Below are 21,737 nucleotides of genomic sequence, written 5' to 3'. Positions count from 1 at the left end.
GCTGTTTTAGTTGCAAGTGAGGGAAACCTAAACCAAAATTTTACCAGAATAATTTTTTTTTTCTTTATATGACTCTAAATTCCAAGGATATCTGGTCTAATAGTATGATTAGGGATCAGGGAGATCCATAATGGTTATGCAAAAGACTTTTATGCCTGAGTCTCTGAGGTCTCAGGTTCAATCCTAGATACCACCATAAGTGGCACAAACAATGCCATGCGTAGGGGAAGAGAACTTTTCATATGAACCAGGAGTAGAATAAGGCATGAGGAATAGAATGAGGAAAAAGAAAGAGGAGAAAAACTATCTGTGTGTAGTTTAGGGCAATCTCAGTTTAGTGGTATGCATTCTTAGGATCTCTCTGGAAGGTGCAATTAGTCTGAGTTCTTGACAGTTTTTCACCTTTTATGTTTGGTTCCTTAATATACTAGGACACTGATATAATGAATGTCCTAATGTACTGTGTGATTATGGTTCTAAAGATGGTATAAACTGCAGTTCTTACATAAAGTTCCTGATAAGTTTAAAAGGATCAACAGACTAAAATTACTCACAGAACTTTGTTTATATGCACATTTTCTGTGAAAGGGCCTGTAGCTTTTGAGGCATAAAAAACTTAAGGTGGGGCCTGGAAGAGACAATAGTGATTATGCAGAAGTCTTGCATGCCTGATACTGTGACTTCCTAGGTTCAACAGGCAGCACCACAAGCTAGAGCTGAGCAGTGTTTTAGTGGGGAGAACAGATAAACCTATAAACAAACAACTTCTTGTGAACCAAAAAATAATAATAAAAAAAGTCTCCAGTGTTTCTCAAGAGGGGTTCCATTGATTTTTAGATAAGAACGTTGGTCATTAAACAAGATTGTAGCAACTCTGCCCATATTCCTTAAAAAGTCATTATACCATTAAGTAATTATGATAATTACCATCCCTTTCTAAAGTTCAACTATCTTTAGCTGAGAATCAAGAAGAGGCTAGGAGTCTGGATTGAATGTTCCCTTCTTGTTTTATTTTTCCTCCTCCTTCTGGCAGAGGAGTTACATTTTTAAAAAAATTATTAGTGATCTAATGATTAACAAGATTGTAAGATAACAGGGGTACAATTCCATATAGTTCCCACCACCAGAGTTCCATGTTCCATCCCCTCCACTGGAAATTTCCCTATTCTTTGTCTCCCTGGGAGTATGGACCAAAATTCCTTATGGGGAATAGAAGGTGGAAATTCTGGCTTTTGTAGTTGCTTCTCTTTTGGACATGAATGTTGGCGGGTCCATCCATACCCCCATCTTAGTTACACTACTTTTAACAACTAAATTCCAACTGTTTCTAAAGAAATCTAAACTCTATATTTTTTAGTACAATATAGTCACTTTCCTTAGGATTGTTGAGGTATTTTGTCATATTTTTATTTTCCAGTCTAAAGTCAATATGCCTAACTGGATATCTTCTTTCAAGTGAAATTAAAAAATTTGACCATGGTGCAAAATAATTTGTGAATTCCAGGGTGATGTCCACTCATTTTTTAATCTAGCTTCCTGAGAATTTTCTCCTGGGATGGTGATTTACAAAAGTGTTCTGAAAGGACAAACTCATAGATAAAATATTAGTTTGAAGGGGTTGTTTTAAGAGGTAATAAAAGAATGACTATAGGGCACCATTTTCATAGGTTACAGATCACTTTCTCTTGCATTTGACCTTGTAACATTTTATTTTTTTATTGAGAGTATAGTTTTAAGTTTCCAGCCCCAAATTCTTTTTTAAAATTTTATTTATTTATTTTTATTATTGGATAGAGACAGAAATGGAGAGGTGAGGGTAGATAGAGTGGGAGAGAGACACCTGCACCCCTTGCTTCACCATTTGTGAAGCTTTTCCCCTGCAAGGGGGGACCAGGGGATTGAACCTGGGTTCTTGTGCATTGTAGTGTGTGAGCTTAACCAGGTGTGCCACCGCCTGCTCCTCCCCACATTTTCTAAAACAAGTTTCTTAGTCTCTTTCATAGATGATGAAAACTGAAGCTTCTACGGATCAAGTAGCTTTAGAAAAACACTTTGAATTTTAACTCTGGAACTTTCACTTCCTACAGCTAATTCTCTACTGCCTCCTAGATGCACTGAGACACTTTTAAGAGAAGGGGCACTTCCTACTGGAATCATTCAGAGAGAAGGACTGTAAGTATAAAGGAATCACTGTAGAGTGTATTATTCCGTTACCTGAATGCCTGAGGCAGGAAGTTGACACTAGTATCATTTACATACTCTCCACAACATTGCTTATGAAATGTTAGGGCAATCTCACTTGAACTTCCAGTAATCTAAGAGAAAGAAAAGGAGACCGTGACCACGCTGTTTTGTAACTCTATGCCTTAAAAAATTAACCGAACCGGGCCAGTGTTTTTTTAGGTTAGGAGTGGCTAACTGGATAATCATTCAGCTGACATTGTGAAAGTCCAAAATGAGTTATAGAAAAAGGAACGCAAAAGAACATTTTCTGCTGCAATAATATTTTAATTACAAACTGAAATTCCCATACTTCGATCCAAACCGAGAACAAGATGATAGGTCACAACAGCGCTGGAAAGCAAGCAGGATGATAGCATTACTTTTAATGTAAAACTTTCTAGTGCTAAAACCCTTTACTACTACTACTATTATTATTTTTCATGGGGACTTGGCGTGCCCTCGCAAACGTCTGAGCAGTGAGAAAGAGCGACGGCAGGAAAGCTAGCCTTGGATCATTCTTATTAATATTAAATAGCCAAGTCTGTACCCTTGAAACACTTAGGAGAGAGCCGCTGACATTGACAATGATTCCAAAGAGGAGTTGCACTAGCTCTGTCCACCACGTTGCCTCTGCTCCTGCCTGGTCTTCTGGGAACTGTAGTTATCCAGGCAGCGGCTACCGGGGTGAGATGGAACTGCCCCGCTTGGACTGAACTACAGATCCCAGGCTGCATTCTGTGCCGGCCCCTCCTGCCCGGGTGCGAGTGTAAACTCACCGCGCTGGGGCGGGCAGCCCCGCGCAGTGGACCAGCGGGTTGAGCCCTGCACTGCGCGGGGGCGCCCTGTTCGGGGGGCGGGTAACCAAGGGCCGGGCCACCTTCAGTCCACCAGCGGGCTCAGCTCTCACTTTCGAGTAGTGGAAGGGCTGGAAACAGGAGCCATGCAGTCAGAATCGGGGATCGTGCCGGATTTCGAAGTCGGGGAGGAGTTTCACGAAGAGCCCAAAACCTATTACGAACTCAAAAGTCAACCCCTGAAGAGCAGGTGAGTGGTGACAGCTGGAGGGCGGCACGGCGGACAGCCCCGCGCCTCCCACTCTGAGGCGAGGTGAGCTGGTCTCCTGGGTTGGGGGACAAGGACCCGGTGCCCTTGCTCACGGGTAGAGGGCGGACTGCCCCCCGCACTTGGGGGCCGTGCCCGCCATGCCTGCAGGAGTGTGGAGGACTCGTTTGAGCACCTTGTACCGCTCGCCCGGGCGAGGGGACCCTGGTCTGGGGACACCCAACTGCTGAGACCGACCAGGTGGGGGCTGGGGAGCGACCAGGTGCGGAGGTGGGGAGGAGGGACACCTTCGGGGACCGGATGGGGCTTGGCTGGGTGAGCAGAGGCACCTGTGGACCCCCTTTTCCGGACACCCCAGTGGCTTGAGGGCTCGGAGACCGGAGACGGGGAGCCTGGGGTTGGCTGAGACTCAACATTGGAGGGAAGTAATTAGCTCCTCTGTTGGCGCCGTTTAGGTGCTCCTCTGGGAAAACGTGTCCCTAGCCGCCTTCAGGTGAGGTTTCTGGGCCCCGCCCCTTACCTTCCACGCTGCTGCTACCCAGCGTGCGGGAGGGGAAGAGAGGTGGGGGCTGCGAGTGGGCGTGTCTCCCCATCCAGGTTGTACCTCCTGCTCAGTAAGGCCCTTTCAAATCCAGACCTACCCCGGAGGGAAGATGGCCTTGGGACTGGAGTGCACTGAGGGTGTGCCATGACCACGACAGGTGTTTAATTCGCTGGTGATTTAAAAAAACTTTTTAGGAGAGAAGGGAAGAGACACTCACCAGCCTGTTTGGAGTCTCACTACTTCCAGTGCTCACTTTCCATGTTATTTCTCTTCCCATACTTCTGTCAGTTTGGATTGGTCATCTTTCTTTCTGTCCTGTGGCCACACTGGACATTTCTAGTGTTTACCAAGAGGGTGGTGGCTATCAGAGGCTGTGATGATAAGGGAGACTTTATGTCCATCCTTTCACTTGTGAGATAAGATAGGGCTATAACCGGGAGACGCTTCATCAGTGCTTCAGCTTAGACTTAAACACTTCTGACTGCCCTTCAGGGTGGGCAAGACCTGGGTGAAGGGTCTGGCTTGTAGAGGGGGAGAGGGTCCAGCCATCAGGGTGAATGCACAAGTAATCTGGTATAATGTTTACTTCTGAGGTGAATGTAACTGATGCTTGTTTCCTTTAGATTGTTTCAAGACTTTGAATCTAGGATGGGGACAAAAAAATATGGGGATATGTTTCTGAAGCAGCTTCTTTGCAGATGCTTGATGAAGATTGAAAGGAATCTTACCTTCTGTGCTGTTAGACTCATAAAACCAGCCTTTAGTTGGTGTTTTTTTTTTTCTTTATAATGGCTGTTTTGTGTGTGAGCATGGATTGTGTGTGTTGGGGGTTGGTGGTTTTGAGTAGTAATATTGTGTAAAGGGTATTGTTGGTTATGCTTATTGGGGCTTTATCTGCATTTGGCTGAAGGGACCAGTGTTTTACAGAGCAGTCTCTGCTTTTGCTTCTATAAGCAAATGCTTACATGGTCAGAATGAGGGAATGAGTGTGTGTTTAATAGTCCTGAAAGAAAGGAAACAACAGCACTGTTTAGACCATTTTTTTTTTTGCCTCCAGGGTTATTGCTGGGGCTCAGTGGTGCCTGCACTATGAATCCACTGCTCCTAGAGGCTAATTTTCCCATTTTGCTGCCCTTGTTGTGCTTATTGTAGTTGTTATTGTTATCATAGCTGTTGTTGTTGTTGTTGGATAGGACAGAGAGAAATGGAGAGAGGAGGGGAAGACAGAGGAGGAGAGAAAGATAGACACCTGCAGACCTGCTTCACCGCTTGCGAAGCGACCTCCAGCAGGTGGGGAGCCGGGGGCTTGAACCGGGATTCTTACGCCGGCCGTTGCCGCTTTGCGCCATGTGCGCTTAACCCGCTGTGCTACCGCCCCACTCCCTAGACCATTTTTTATGGTAGCTGATGTATACATTAGATGAATTTGAGAGAGTGAGGAATATACCATCTGGAAGAACCTACATCAATGCCACAAAACTTATGCTGAAAGATTTGGGCTTGTACTTTTTCAGAGCTGGCAGTAAATTACTTGTAAGGGTGAACCTCCTGGGTAGCTTGCTAGCACATGTCAGAAAAAATGTGGGTATGTGGGAAGAAATGTCTTCACATAGTGAACTTAGGAACAGGTGTGGGATAGAACAGGTATGGAGAGGAAAGCCAAATTAAAAAGTTGTTGTAAAACTTGTCTGTGGAGCAGATATGGCTCTTTGAAATAAACCAGTTAAATAAAATCCTGTGAATAAATATATGGGGTTGGTAGAATCTCCATATACTGTTTTCCATAGTTGTCTAACGTATTGTCATCTGCATCTGTTGTGTGACTTTGAACGTGTTACACGTTGTTCAGGGCCTCTTAATTGCTTTTTTTTTAAAAGATAATTTCTAAAAATTATTTTTATTTATTTATTATATAGAAACATCCAGAAATCTAGAGGAAAAGGGGGAAATATATATATACATACACACACACATATATATATATATATATATAGAGAGAGAGAGAGAGAGAGACTTGTAATCCTGCTGTCCCCTATGGGTGGAGACCAGGGGCTTGAACCCGAGTTCTTGTGAATTCTTTTTTTTTTGAACAACTATTGCTTTTTTTATATAAATGTTTATTTATTCCCTTTTGTTGCCCTTGTTTTATTGTTGTAGTTATTGATGTCGTCATTGTTGGATAGGACAGAAAGAAATGGAGAGAGGAGGGGAAGACAGAGAGGGGGAGAGAAAGATAGACACCTGCAGACCTGCTTCACTGCCTGTGAAGTGACCCCCCTGTAGGTGGGGAGCCAGGGGATCGAGCCGGGATGCTTAAGCCAGTCCTGCGCTTTGCACCACCTGCACTTAACCTGTTGTGCTACCATCCAGCTCCCACCAGAAGCAGCAGCGGGTCATCTTTGCTAATTCTAACATGTGTGCTCAACCAGGTGTGACACCACCCAGCCCTTCATTGTTTTTTGTGTTAAGTTTTTTTCTGGTCTTGTCACTTCTTAGAAGTCTTGGTTGGAACAAGTTGAAATTGAAATAATAAGACTATTATAGCTGTTACATTGATTAAATGTCCAATTTCTCTTTTGGAATTGAAAATACTCCTAGGATTGTTCTGCTTCTCACTAAGTCTTGGATACTACTACTACTACTGTGGCCCAAACCACAACCAGGCAGACTCTGTCTTTTACTCTTTTCATCTTTTAGTAGATTTTCCACCCAGTAGCCATATTCTTCCTGTTAAAATCAGTACTCAGTGGGGGTGAGGGTAGGGGTAGGCTTACCCCCTAAGGGTTCATTTGTCAAAATATCTAGCAGTATTCTTGGTTACCACAGTGGAAGAAAGTTACTCATGGTCATTAGTACATTAATGGCCCAGGCATACTGCTAGATGTTCTACAGCCCCCAGGGCAGACTCCCAAATGAAGAATCCTTAAGTTCCAAGTTGTTAGCAGTACCAAAGTTGAGAAATCTTCTATTAACATGTGTTATACCATGTCTTTTCTCTTTTCAAATATCTCCAGTGATTCTCATTTTAGTAAAACTTGGGATCATTAAGATGACACAAGGCAGCCTATATATATATATATATATATATATATTCAGGCTCCCAGTGAGCTCTGCTCTGACTTTATCTCTTGCTGCCACTCTTGACTTCCTCTGCTCCAGGCAGACTTGTTCTTGATATTCCTGGAACATGCTAAATCCCTCCTTGTTTGGTATCTTTCTTGCATTTGCTCACTTCTCATCTTCTCTTTGCTTCGAGTCATGGCTCTTATTTCTACCAGCTTCAAGTCTTCATATACATGTCATTTACTTTGACTACACTATTATAATTGGTATTCCTTCAAATTATGATTTTTCTTGCTTTTTTTTTTTTTCTTAATACTATGGTTGGGCTTAATGTATCCTTTCCCAATATGTATGTTTATGATAAATTCCTCCACATAAGACTAAAAATTCTAAAGGATCAAGGATTTCTGTCTCTTCCTTATTTATGTTGTATCCCCAGAAGCTAAAACAAGAGTTTCTCAACTTCTGTGCTGTTGATATTTTGGGCTGGATACCTCTTTGTAGTGGGGCCTGTCCTAGGGCATTGTAGCATATTCCGCAGCAAAAGTCCTGGATACTTCCTACTAGAACTAGTAGTTTACCCAGTTGTCACAATAAAATGTTTCCAGGCATTGCCAAATGCCCATGGGGGATAGACCTCCCTGTTTTAGAACTGTTGACCTAAAATAGGGTCTGGCACAATAAAAATTTATTTGTATATGTATCACTTTTTCCCTTGGCACCCACTCTGCTCAGTTTGGGGTGTTGGAATTTGTTTTTTGCGTTCAACAGTGCATTTCTTTTTAAATAGCTATCTATTATGATCTCACCCCCATGCCCAGTTAAAGTAGGTATCTGTCAGGGTCATGCCATAGTCTTCATGTGGGTCAAGAGCAGATATGTAAGTATTTGACTAGGAAAGACTTGTTTTATTCCTAATGCAGACTTCCAGGCCATGAAGAATGGAAAATTGCTGAATTTGGGTTATATGAACTCCATTTTGGTCATATTGACTGGTGGACTTATTTTGTAGAAAGATTAAGAGAAAAGATTCCAATAAAGAACTGTTTGCAGCTTGATTCCCCCATTAGATGTTTTTGAAACTTTCATGTGTTCTAGGAATGAGTGCTGAATTCCTAGGAGAAAATGGAAGAAAAAGTGATGGTGCCAAGGATGACTCCAGAGTTTACAGGGTACAAGCCACATACGGGAAACATATTAAACTGTTGAATGAATTTCAAGAAGGAATTCTTTGTAGGTCTTTAGGACTTAAGCAAAATATGTTAAAACACCTTTCAGGTTCTTGATTATTTTATTTGCTTACTCTCCCCTAAGTTTTGTTGCTTTGTAGTACTAATGCCCTTTTCTTAGACAGACTTCAGAACTGATGGAAGTTCTCTGAGATTTTTAGTATTTTTTTTTTGTCCCATGCACATATTTCAGTATAAGGTCACTGCCATTTATTTGATTTATTCTCAGATTACCACTCCTGTTTCCATTATTAAAAGATGATTTTTTTATGAAATGCTGATTTATTCTTGGTAAAACAAAACAACCTTTGTTTTGTGTATGAATGTTTTCTTGACTATTTTTTGGCCTGTCAATTTTGTAGGGACTGGCTAGAGATTAAGACCATTGGTTCTGGCATTACTGTTCCTAACTAGTTGGGTCACCTTGCGCATACTGGGTGGCCTCTTCAGTTTCTGATGAGTGAGGATCTGTGTATTAGATATTTTACAAACATTAACTGTGGTGTTGAATATAGAAAAGTCTTAATGTGATATCTGGCACATAGTGCATGCTCATGAAATATTAACAGATGTTGGTTTTGTTGGTATTTTCTTTACTACATAGTCTTGACAGTTCAGAAAGTATTTACATTTGGTTTTTTTTGGCTTTCTTTCTGAGACCTGTGTTATTATGCAATAAAACCATCCCTATTTTGGTAATTCTATCTTCTGCTGCTGAGGTAGTCATACTTTTTCTGACATTTTTATATTTTTTGATCAAACCCATAATTTATTTTGGCTAAAAATGTAGTAGTTTGGGTATTATCACATTCATGATTCATAGTCAACAGTTATCTATTAAGTACTAGTACATACAAATTGATATCAATAAATAAACATAGCTAATACTTACTGAGCATGTACTATATGCCAGTCCTTATTGTAGATGTTTTTATTTGTTATCTTAGACTTTGTAAAACCACACAAAATGATAATAAATAAGTGAATAATATAGTTGAATTAATTATGCTTTTGAAAACAAGTTACAGGAGTCTGGGAGGTAGCTTGGGAGGCAAAGTGCATACCTTACTGTGTGTGAAATTCTGGGTTCAATTCCCAGCACCATATGAGAGCATCATGACTAGTACTGCAGTAGACCTATAGCCAACATCATAGTCAATGGTGAGAAACTGAAAGCATTCTCACTTAGATCAGGTATTAGACAGGGCTACCCACTATCACCATTACTAGTCAACATGGTATTGGAAGTTCTTGCCATAGCAATCGGGCAAGAGAAAGGAAATAAAAGGATCAGATTGGAAGAGAAAGTGTTAAACTGTCACTATTTGCAGATGATATGATAGTATACATAGAAAAACCTAATGAATCCAGCAGGAAGTTTCTGGAAATTATCAGGCAATATAGTAAGGTGTCAGGCTACAGAATTAATATGCAAAAGAAGGTGGCATTCCTTTTCACAAACATGAAGTCAGAAAAAGAAGAAATCTAGAAATCTGTCCCATTTACTATAACAGCAAAAACAATAAAATGTTTAGGAATAAACCCAACAAAAGAACTGAAAGACTTGTATACTGAAAATTACAAGCCACTATTCAAGGAAATAGAAAAAAAGACACAAAGACGTAGAAAGGTATTCCGTGTTCATGGATTGGAAGAATTAATATATAAAATAACTATTCTACCCAAAGATATATATAAATTTAATCAATCCCCATTAAGATCTCATCAAAAATTTTAAAGAAGAATAGAAGCCACAAATGTTTACCTGGAATCAGAAAATACCTAGACTCACCAAAGCAATCTTTAGAATAAAGAACAGAACTGGAAGCATCATGTTCACACATGTCAAACTATATTATAGGGCCATTATAATCAAAACTGCCTGGTACTGGAACAAAAATATACACAACAACCAGTGGAATAGAATTAAGAGCCCAAAAATAAGCCTCCACTCTTATGGGCATCCAATTTTGGACAAGGGGGCCCAAATGATTAAATGGAGAAAGGATAAATGGTTTTGGGGCAATTGGGTTGAAAGCTTTAGAAGAATGAAACTGAACCAGTACATTCCACCACACACAAAACTAAACTCCAAATGCATCAAGGACTTGGATGTTAGAGGAAATACAGAAGCGATACTTAAGAAAATATTTAGAGGAAAATATTGTCAGAACTCTTTTCCATCTAAGTTTTTATTGGCATCTTCAGTGACACAAGTTCAATTACAAGGAAGACAAAAACAAAAACAAACTATTGGGATTACATTAAATTGAAAAACTGCTGTACAGCAAAACCATTGCTCAAACTAAAGGACTCCTTACAGAATGGGAGGAGATCTTTACATGCCATATATCAGACAAAAGGCTAATAACCAAAGTATAGAGAACTTATCAAACTCAGCAACAAATAAACAAATAACCTCCCAATCCAAAAGTGGGAAGAGGTTATGAACAGAATATTCACCAAAGACAAGATCCAAAAAGCCAACAGACATATGAAGAAAACTCTAAGTCATTGATTGTCAGAGAATGTAAGTAAAGACAACAATGAGATACCACTTCATTCCTGTGAGAATGTCACACATCAGAAAGGATAGTAATAGCAAATGCTGAAGAGGTTGTGGGGACAAAAGAACCCTACTGCACTGCTGGTGGGAATGTTAATGGTTCAACCCCTATAGAGAGCAGTCTGGAGAACTCTCATATGACTAGAAATGGACCTATCCTGTGACCTGGCATAGAATATATTCCTCTGCTGGGGATATATCCTAAGGAACCAAAGTCACCCATCTAAAAAAGATTTGTGTATCCTATGTTCATAACAGCACACTTTGTAATAGCCAAAACCTGGAAGCAGCCTAGGTGTCCAACAATAGATGAGTGGCTGAGAAAGTTGTGGTATATATACACAATGAAATACTATGCAGTTTTTAAGAATAATGAATTCAGCCTCTTCACCTCATCTTGGATGGAGCTTGAAAGAATCATGTTAAGTGAGATATTCCAGAAAGGGAAGGATGAATATGGGATGATCTCACTCATGGATAGGAGTTGAGACATAGAACAGAAAGGGGAAACAGAAAGTAGAACTTGGACTGGACTTGATGTATTGCACCAAAGCAAAGGACTCTGAGGAGGGGTGGGGGGGGGGAAGGATGGACTTTCAGTTCCTGGTACATGATGATTGAGGAGGACCTAGTCTTGGGGTGAGAGTGTTTTGCAGAAAACTGAGAAATTTTGCACATGTACCAACAACTGTATTTACTGTAAACCATAGACTCCCCAATAAAGAAAAAAAAAGACAGTACTAAGGAAACTCCATAAGTGGTGGAGTAGTACTTTGAGAATCTTCTGTCATCACTCCCTTCTCTGATAATATGGAACAAAGAATTGAGCTGAGGTGACAGCTTAGTGGTATTATTCATGTATAAGACAACTGGATTCTTTTCCCTGGTGTTGAATCTAAAATGAAAGCATTTGAATCCACAACTCAGGTTGTAGTTATTCAGTACTTACTAGGATGATTAAGAATATTTTATTTGTAATAATTGAGATATTCTCATTTCACCTTGGTTTGGTATGTATGTTTTTATTATTTTTATTTTACAAAAAAAGAAACAAAGCCATAGCAAGTAGATAGACCTGCAACTAGGGTACAAGAAAGGCCTTCTCTGAGTCCAGTAGTCTACAGTTATATTCTGTCACAGAGTGACTTTTTTATTTTTGCCTCTAGGGTTATTGTTGGGGTTCGGTGCCTGCACTGCGAATCTACTGCTTCTAGAGGCCATTTTTTCCCCATTTTTGTTGCCCTTGTTGTTGTATTTACTGTTATTGTTGCCATTGCTGCCATTGTTGATGTTGTTGGATAGGACAGAGAGAAATGGAGAAAGGCAGGGAAGACAGAGAGGAGGAGAGAAAGACAGACATCTGCAGACCTGCTTCACCTCTTGTGAAGTGACCCCCCCCTGTAAGTGGGGAGCTGGGGCTTGAACCAGGTGCAAAGTGCCAATCCTTGCACTTTGCACCAAGTGTGTTTAACTTACTGTGCTACCACCTGGCCCCTATATAGTGACTTTTCAGTCAGTGATGGATCACATATATCAGGGTGACCCCTTATACCTTAAGTGTGTAGTAGGCTGTGCCATCTGAGTTTGTGTAAGCATGCTCTGTGACATTCACATATGAGATAATTACCTAGGGACACATTTCTCAACCAATTCCTATTATTAAGTGATGCATAATTATGTATTGTCATTGAAGGAGCATGTTTTTCACTGGTCTATACTGCCATGTTAAATGTGCATGGCTATTGGAACTGCCAAGGTGCATCAACTGTTCCTTCTTCAAACTTGCTCTGCAGAAGGGTTAAAACACCTGAATCCACATTTGGATCCATTTAAACATACCAGACACGTGTGATCACCAACATTCTGATCACAGACATTCAGAAGGGAAACTGAGGCTTAATTTTGTATATGCCTAGGGAAATTGGAGTTGACTTTGAAGGTCAAGTTAATACAAATATATCTCTTTACAACATTAAATAAAATCCTCAGACCTCTTTGGTTAAAATGTTAGAGGGCATAATCCTAATCTTGACAAATATTGACAGAATTCTAAAATTTAGTTGCATTTACTTTTTTTGCTACTAGGGGTTCACTGGGGGCTTTGTACTGGCATATTACTCCCCCCCCCGGGTTGTTCCCCCCATCCCCAGACAAAAGGGGTGAGAGAAAGAGAAAGAAGCTTCACTGCTTTTGAAGCTATCCCTTTGCATAGTGCTTCCTTATGATAGCCAGGGCTTGAACCTAGGCCCTTGTGTATTCTATTTCCTGATTTCCTTGGTTACCTTTAAACTCTTAACCAGGCTCACTGGTCTTCCTTGTGGTCTGCAGACATGAGGTGATGGTAAAGAGACTTCAGCACACCAAGCCTATTGGTATCTCAATTTCTTTACCTATAAATTGCCATCAGTAGAGCTAGAACAAATCTGCCTTCTTAGAGTTGGTAGAAGCCTTCAGATCGATTAAATATTTTAAAACACTTCGCAGAGTGCTTAGCACTTGTTAGTAAGACACAATAAAACCTTATTTCCTATTTTGCTATGACAAGTCTTCCTCCTCTTAGAAATACTAAAACATGTATAGAATCATGTATCTGAAACAAAATAGGCAAGATTGAGGAGCCTTAACCTGGCAGATGTTCATATATTAATATGTAAATTAGTTTTGTGGCATGATTAGATGGAGAACTTGATTGAAGTGGGATTCTAAGTGTTGGTTTTGTGTGTTATTGGAGATTTCCTTTTCCTGAGTGCTTCTATTTATAGAATTTATTTAAGTGTGTGTGCATGTTTAATTCTGTTTGAGTTCTGCAGAGCAATTTGCACAGTCTGATGTTTATATCTGCTCCAGTTGTGCAAGAAGTGGAAAATATCCTTTTTTTAGAACAGGTCACATGTTCTTACTGTCAGGAATAGGACCTCAGTGTAAAAAAATGTATCTTGGGACAAATCAAAGTTACTAAATTTCACCCTCCAACTGTTTTGTTTCAGAACTGGCAGTATTAGGATAAATAATAGGAAAACAATCTTGACTCTGTTTTTTGATCATTTTTCAAAGATAGTAAGCAAAATTTCATTTGACTTGTCTCTGTGTGTTTAAAGCATAAATGTGCTTTGCTGCTAGGATTATCTCATCAAAGTAAATTGTAAAAATGTGTTTGAATGAACTCCAAATATGCATTACTTGGAGAAAATAATCAAGAAAGCAGGTCAAAGAAATTAAATGCAGTCACCACAGACATTCAGAATTGTAAGGTTAATAGGAAGGTTTTTGTGAGTCTAGTAAACATTGTGTACACAAGGGTTAGTCATGGAGCCTGCTTCTCTTTTGGGGTAGTTGAAGGCTGAGGACAGCATGACCTACAGCTTTGGGATATCTGAAGTTCATCTCCTCTTTCCCAAGGATTTAGGGAGGACAACTCACTCATCTAGGCTGGTTCTTAGCATACTTCCTTTTTCCTTCACTTTATCTTTTTCTCCCTGTCCTTTCATGCACACTGGGAATGAAGACATGTTATTTGGAATGTTCATGAGAAACATCTGTCGTGAGATTTCAGAGCAGTGAGGCTCTTGTCTTCCAAATCCAGGATTTCTGGAGCCTCTGGACTAGCAAAGATGGAAAGAGATGTAGCGCTATGGGGGAGATGCGAGGTCTTCCTCAGGGTGTCTCAAAAGTGTTTTCAAACAGTTTAAGCAGGGCTACTATAACCTGAATTTAATCACTTTTCTTCTTGTCTCTCCCTTCCTGTCTTCTATCACTCCTGATAGCTATAGTGTGTCAGACTCTGATGGCCACAGGGAAGCAAATGTAGAACCAGCAGGTGAGGACATAGTTAAAAATGAGCCAAATAGACCAATGAGATAACTTTTAGTGCTGTGGAAACTAAAGCATGTAACTGATAGTGTGAATGGGAGAAAAGGGGGACTTTATTAGATTGAGCCATCAGGAATGGTAAGTATTTTGAGACAACACCTAGATGTCTTCAATAAATGTGCTTACCTTGGTGCTGTTACTTATTAGCTATGTAGCTTTGGACAAATGATTCCATCCCTCTGTACCTCAGTTTCCTCTCTTGTCAAACAAGCTATAACTAACTCATGGGACAGCTGTGAAAGTAAAATGTCATCTATGGAAAGCAATAAAGTTAGACTTGAGCTTGTAGGTGCTCCGGAAAACACATGGGACTGGTTTATGGTAATAGATGAACAATGGAGGAGGAATTACATATACCAGTCTTCACTGTATGTATTTATAATTTGATCTTGAAAGGTTTATTAGTGTTGAGGGAGGTAGAGAACTTTTCGTTTGTCTTTATAAGCTAACCCTGGGTTAAAAGTAAAATCTTGTAATTTTTTTTTAATCCTCTTTTTCCTGTAGACTCTTTTTACTAGTTGTTCTGCCTGGTGCACTTCTCATTGTTGCACTGAAATCATTTATTTCTGATAATACTTCCCTGTGTTTAAACTCAGAATGGAGTTTAGATTTCTTTTTGCTGTAAAGGAGAAGTCCAACTAATTTAGGATTAAAATGAGATTGATTTAACAGAATGTGCATGCACATCACAGACTACCCACATAAAACTCCTGACTGTCAGTTCTGTGTTAGACCCGAGGTCATATTTCCTGTCTACACTGATGTGAAAAATACCAGTGTTGGTGCAGGAATAAAAAAGAAGAAGCATCTCCTCCCACATTCTGTCCCCCCCCACCCCCGCTCCCCTCCTCATCCTTTCATCATCTTTGACATATAAGGCAATGGCTTGCTGAATTCAAACACTTAGAAGATACTCTTGAAGCATTGGGATTTCAGTTGATGTATTCTTGATTCAAATTCCATGGTATGGGGTATGGTAACTTTCAAAAGGAAAAATCTTGGGATGTGTGGTAGCAAATCTTTTAAATCTAAGTACAGTGAGTGCAGTCCTGTGGAAAGCTCTAGTAGAATTCTGTTCAATAAGAAACTTGTTGATTATTGTGCAATACTGGGAAGGGTTCTGTGACTTTTGCTCTCCCTTTCTCCATCTCCTCAAAGTGGGTTAATTTGCTAAGTCATCTATATACATTTGTCTTTCTTTCCATGGAATCAAGGACACATTGAAAATGTGGTTGTTGGGAGTCGGGCTGTAGTGCAGCGGGCTAAGCGCAGGTGGTGCAAAGCACAAGGACCGGCATAAGGATCCCGGTTCGAACCCCAGCTCCCCACCTGCAGGGGAGTCGCTTCACAGGCGGTGAAGCAGGTCTGCAGGTGTCTATCTTTCTCTCCATCTCTCTGTCTTCCCCTCCTCTCTCCATTTCTCTCTGTCCTATCCAACAATGACAACAACAATAATAACTACAACAATAAAACAACAAGGGCAACAAAAGGGAATAAATAAAATAAATATAAAAAATAATTTTAAAAGAAAATGTGGTTGTTCTCGGGTCAGGCAGTAGTGTACCTAGTTGAGCACATATAGTAGCTTGCACAAGGACACAGGTTCAAGCCCATGCTCCTCACCGGTAGGGGAACACTTCATGACCAGTGAAGCAGGTATGTCTCCTTCTTTCTCCCTTGCTACCTTCCCCTCTCCTCTCAATTTCTCTGTCCTATCACATAAAAATATGAAAAAGGAAGAAATGGCTACTGGGAATGGTGGAGCCACAGTGATAACCCTGGTGGCAATAATAAAAAAAAAGTGATTGTCTTCACTGGTGGAAATATGCAGAGCTTGTATTTGTAGAACAGGATTTCCTTCTGGGCAGCTTAACTTCCTTTTTAAGGAAGATTTGGTAGAGAATATCCATTTAGCCCAGCAATGGAGGTTATATATGACTTTATATAATGATAGATAGATAGGAATGTTATATTTACTTCCCTACCTTTACTGTAAAATGGTCCTAAACACTAAGTGTTTCTAGTGCTGGGGAGATAGCATAATGGTTATGTAGATAGTCCTTTATGCCTGAGGCATCAAAGGATCTCAGGTTCAATCCCTAGCACCACCACAAACTAAAGCCCAACTTTCCCCCCTCCACTAACTGGTTCTAAGAAGCACATTGCCCCCAGTATACATTTTATTATTATAAATATATACCTGGATCTTGATATAAGGAAGAGCACGTGGGAAACTTAAAGATGATTTTCTTTCTTTTCTTTTTCTTTTTTTTTTCTTATTTTTTTGCCTCCAGGGTTATTGGTGGAGCTTGGTGCTGGCACTACAAATCCACTGCTCCTGGAGGCCATTATTCCCATCTTTTATTGGATAGATCAGAGATAAATTGAGAGAGGAGGGGGAGAGAAAGATAGACATCTGCAGACATGCTTCACTGCTCACGAAGTGTCTCCCCTACAGGTGGAGAGCCGGGGCCTCAAACTGGGATCCTTGCATGGATCCTTGAACTTTGTACTATGTACACTTAACCCAGTGCACTACCACTATGCCCCCAAGATGGTTTTCTTGTTTACTCAGAACCTAGCACAATTCGATAGAATTGGTCAGAAGACCTCAGTGAGATGGAACCAAACAGGTGGAGATTGTATTGTCTAAAATTGAAACGAGATGTATAGAAATATCAGGGGTTGGGGTCAGGTGATAGCACAGTGAGATAAGTACACATGATGCAAAGGACCAGCACATAAGGGGCATAAGGATCCCGGTTCGAGCCCCCAGATTCCCACCTCAAGGGGTTGCTTCACAAATGGTGAAGCAGGTCTTCAGGTGTCTATCTTTCTCTCCCCCTCTCTGTCTCCCCTTTTCTTTTCGATTTCTCTCTGTCCTATCCAACAACAACATCAATGGCAACAATAATGACAACAACAAAGATAACAAGGGCAACAAAATGGGAAAAAATGGCCTCCAGGAGCAGTGGATTCATAGTGCAGGCACTGAGCCCCAGCAATAACCCTGAGGCAAAAAAGAAAGAAAGAAAGAATGAAAGAAAGAAAGAAAGAAAGAAAGAAAGATCAGGGGTTAAAGTTGTACCAGTCCCCTCTCTCACTGAAAGGATTAGAATTTTTTGTTTGTTTGTTTCATTTTCTTGGCATTTCAGATTTTTAGCACGACATAGAAAGGTATTATTTCAGGGTATGCTTTTTTCTTCCATATTATTGAGCCTGGGAAACTGCACCATTTAATTTTAGAACATTGGCACCTCAACCAATTGAACACTTTGCAACTAATATATAATGTTTTTGGCAGAGAATGACTATGAATAAACATTAAAATAGTACTGGCCATTTAGAATCATTTGCTTTCAAGGGAAGAGGATGATACTAACTTTTGTACTCTTGAAAATTTCTTTATTGTTAAAGGTTGAGCTTATAGTAGCTTATATAAAAGAGCTTCTAAAAATAATGTGTAATTGGCATGATTCCTGAGAACATTCCACATAACATTTTGCCTATTTCTTATAAGGAAGTATTCTTGAAGTGTAGTTTGTGAGAGACTGGTCACAGGTTTGTGATACAATAGACAATCTGAGTGTAGACTTTTTGGAACCACACCTTGCATCATCTTAGCATGGTCATTTACCCACTGGTCTTTATGTAGATAAACACTAATAACATTTTACTAGGTAAGTACTAGATGTGTAAATGTTAAATGACGGGGTCCTGAAATGCAGTTCTCATGATACTGATTATCTATAGGAACTTTAAACTTCTGTTGATTCAGAGATGAATGAGAAGGTTTGATGGTATTTGTGCAGTCACAGTATTAGTCGCTAAACTGCCTGATTTAATGGCAGGGGACAGAATGGCAAGTATGGTTAACTGGCAGTTTGCTTTTAGGGTAAGTGCATGTCATTTTGTGGTCTAGTGTTCTCTTTCTCAATGCTAGGTTCATATACCTAACATCTTTTTGAGCATTTCTCATTGGCAACATGTTCTCTGTTCCTTATATCTTTCCTCTAGTAGACACTTGTGTGTGTGTATGCACGCGCACACACATGGAGTCTGAATTTTATTTTATTTTTAAATTATTTTTTATTTATGAAAAGGAAACATTGACAAAACCATAGGAAAAGAGGGGTACAACTCCATACAATTCCCACCATCAGAACTCTGTATCCCACCCCCTCCCCTGATAGCTTTCCTATTCTTTATCCACCTGGGAGTATGGACCTAGGGTCATTATGGGGTGCAGAAGTGGAAGGTATGGCTTCTGCAATTGCTTCCTCACTGAACATGGGCATTGACAGGTCGATCCATACTCCTAGCCTGTCTCTTTCTTTCCCTAGTGGGCCAGGGCTCCAGGACACATTGGTGGGGTTGTCTGTCCAGGGAAGTTTGGTTGGCATCATGTTAGCATATAGAACCTGGTGGCTGAAAAGAGAGTTAACATACAAAGCCAAACAAGATGTTGACTAATCATGAACCTAAAGGCTGGAATAGTGCAGATGAAGAGTTGGCGGGGGGAGTGTTTCTGTTCTGTAGATAGCTAGTAGGCCTATTTTAGTTATGTTCCAAAGGGCCCATGACTATACTACTTTTTTTTTTTCTTTCACTGAACCTAAAATTTGATATGCAGGTGGATTCAAGTTATTTTCTGGGGAGATGATGTCATGGCTAGAAAAAAGGACCAGAATGTGATCAGGGAAGAGAGTAGCTCCCAAATATGGGAAAGGTGTATAAATATTGTTGATTGTAAACCCCATCAATTTGATGTGGTCTGGGGCCCATATTCAGCTTAGGAGCCTATGTGACTTCTGCATCCCTATAGATCTGAGCTGACATTTTGTGGTCATGAGTAGAAACATTCCAAGCTGCCCCAATTTTAGGACCCATCTTCCTCAGATGTAACATAGAGTATGTTGTCCATCCTCCCTTTGGAGGATGGGACATTCTCTACCTTTGCTGATCCAAGTTGAGGGCAAGGTCCTATGGGGACCCACAAAGGGGTCTATTGTGTTGTTCCTGATAGAGATGACTAGTAACAATGGAGAGAGAGATCTATTCAAGGTCTAGGCCCATCATGTCTGTTTGGGAATCTAAGGACACCCCGACTAGGGCCCCAGCTGATGGGGTGGGCTGATAGTGACTAAAGAGTCATCATTAAAGTATGCCAGTCTCTTGCCCTTATTCAGCTTTTGCAGTCCTTGCTTTGATAAGGTTAGCTTTGGTGTGAGTGAGGGAAATGTGATAGGAAGTAGGTGAGGAGGGTATCTAAGTAGACACTATATTTCATTATGAATTTTATACTGACTCACTACAAACTATTGTGTACTTTTGCTTTCAGGTATATTTTGCCCTAATATATGGATACATGTGAACATATGCTCTATCTCATGGGACCTGGTCTATATCTAGGTTTTGGGACTTTGTTAGGAAGTGAACCACCTGGAATGGAATTAGAGAATCCTGTGAAAGGAAAAGTCTTACCCGAGTATGAGGCTGAAGGGTTGACATTCCATGCCTGATGTCTCTGGACACAGTCTGAAGCAAAGCATGCTGAGGTGGTTCTAGTTGCATTGATTAGGTTGGGATCACCGGATACATTATCATTTGGGATGAACTGAGAGAAGCTTGCAGGAAAGTGAGCCCCACCCTATAGGTTCCAGGACTGGGGGAAATACAGGCTCTATAGAGGAAGCAGGAGGTTCCTGCTGTCTTAGGGTTTAAGAAGGCAATAGATATAACTATCCCATTATTTGGCAATTGCGTTAACTTTGAAAAATCCCTTTGTTAGGATTTGTGGTATCATACACAACATCACTGTAATTTATGTCCTTTGGCATTATTTGTATATTGCTGTGCCACTGGTTGCTTCTGTTCTCCCTGGTCTAAGCTTTTAAGAGAGTCAGCATATCAAAAACTCAGCCTGTGGTCTGTGATTTAAAAAGTTTAAGACATTCAATCAATTTTTCCCCTCTCATATTAATTAAATAGTAATTTATATGACTAAAATTAATAGGCGTGTACATAAACACCATTCCCAGCACCAAAAGACTGTCATCTCCTGCCTGCGCCCCCCCCCCCCCCCCCCCCCCCCCAGTGAAGCTGAACTTCAGCCCTCACCTTCAACCTAGCAATTTTTACTTTGGTGCCCTACTCCAAATTCAGTTAAATCCTGCTTTGAGTTTCCCTTTCTGTTCTTCTTTGTCAGCTTCTGTTTATGAGTGGGATCATCCCATACTCATCTTTGTCTTTCTGACTTAGCTCACTTAACATAATTCCTTCTTACTCCATCCAAGATGGGTCAGAGAAAGTGGGTTCACTGTTCTTCATAGCTGTATGACACTTTTTTTTCTTTTTGCCTCGAGGGTTATTGCTGGGGCTCAGTGCCTGCACTACAAACCTACTGTTCCTTGAAGCCATCTTTTTTCCATTATTGTTGTTGCTGCTGTTGTTGCCATTGGATAGGACAGAGAAAAAAATGACAGGAGGGAAAGACAGAGAGGGGGAGAGAAAGACATTTGCAGAACTGCTTCACTGCTTGTGAAGCAACCCCCCTGCAGGTGGGAGCCAGGGGCTTGAACTATAATCCTTGTGCTTTGCACTATGTGCTACCTCCCAGTCCCCTCTAGTAGATACTTTTATATGATCTGCCTGTAATCTCTTGTACACATTTCTGTATCAACCCCATCCTACATGATCGTGAGGTCGTTCATGGCTTGGGGTGGGGTGGGGGGTTTTGAATCTGGACAGGCTAGCTATAGTACTTTATCACAGGGATTGGTTTAAGGGGGTCTCATTGACTAAAGAGAACAAATCCCTGTAATTTGCTTGTGTGCTAACTTTGTGAAGGTCTCCTTTTGCTTACACTGTACTTGAACTTGGAAAGATGTGAAATTTAAGAATAAATTCATACTTTGGAGGCAGAGAAAAACTGAGTCTCTAGATTAGGTTACTATTAGCAGCTTTAACAAAGTATCAGGTATGTGTGTGGGGGGTCGGGCAGTAGTTTAGTGGGTTAAGTGCACGTGGCTCCAAGCGCAAGGACTGGCATAAGGATCCTGGTTCGAGCCCCCGGCTCCCCACCTGCTGGGGGGGGGTCACTGAAGCAGGTCTGCAGGTGTCTCTCTCTCTCTCCCCCTGTCTCTGTCTTCCCCTCCTTTCTCCACTTCTCTCTGTCCTA

At 40.7% G+C, this 21,737-nt stretch overlaps 1 protein-coding gene across 7 annotated transcripts in view; it reads left to right on the top strand.

Moving 5' to 3' along the window:
• The first annotated feature begins 2,586 nt into the window (after window positions 1-2,586).
• The window catches only part of MITF (melanocyte inducing transcription factor), a 276,773-nt gene continuing 257,622 nt past the window's right edge, over window positions 2,587-21,737 (top strand). For 2 of the 7 annotated variants that reach the window (XM_060202884.1, XM_060202882.1), the window contains exon 1: window positions 3,158-3,267. Coding sequence is in view for 4 of the 7 variants with exons in the window: in XM_060202885.1 (XP_060058868.1) it covers window positions 3,164-3,267 (104 nt within the window). In the remaining 3 variants the exon portion in view is untranslated. Of the gene's footprint in view, window positions 3,268-21,737 lie in introns of all 7 variants that reach the window. The other 5 variants (XM_060202885.1, XM_060202883.1, XM_007523312.2 and 2 more) reach the window with 5 other exon arrangements.

This window comes from Erinaceus europaeus, chromosome 12, assembly GCF_950295315.1.
Source record: "Erinaceus europaeus chromosome 12, mEriEur2.1, whole genome shotgun sequence".
NCBI lineage: Eukaryota > Metazoa > Chordata > Mammalia > Eulipotyphla > Erinaceidae > Erinaceus > Erinaceus europaeus.
This window is presented reverse-complemented; position numbering and strand designations above follow the sequence as displayed.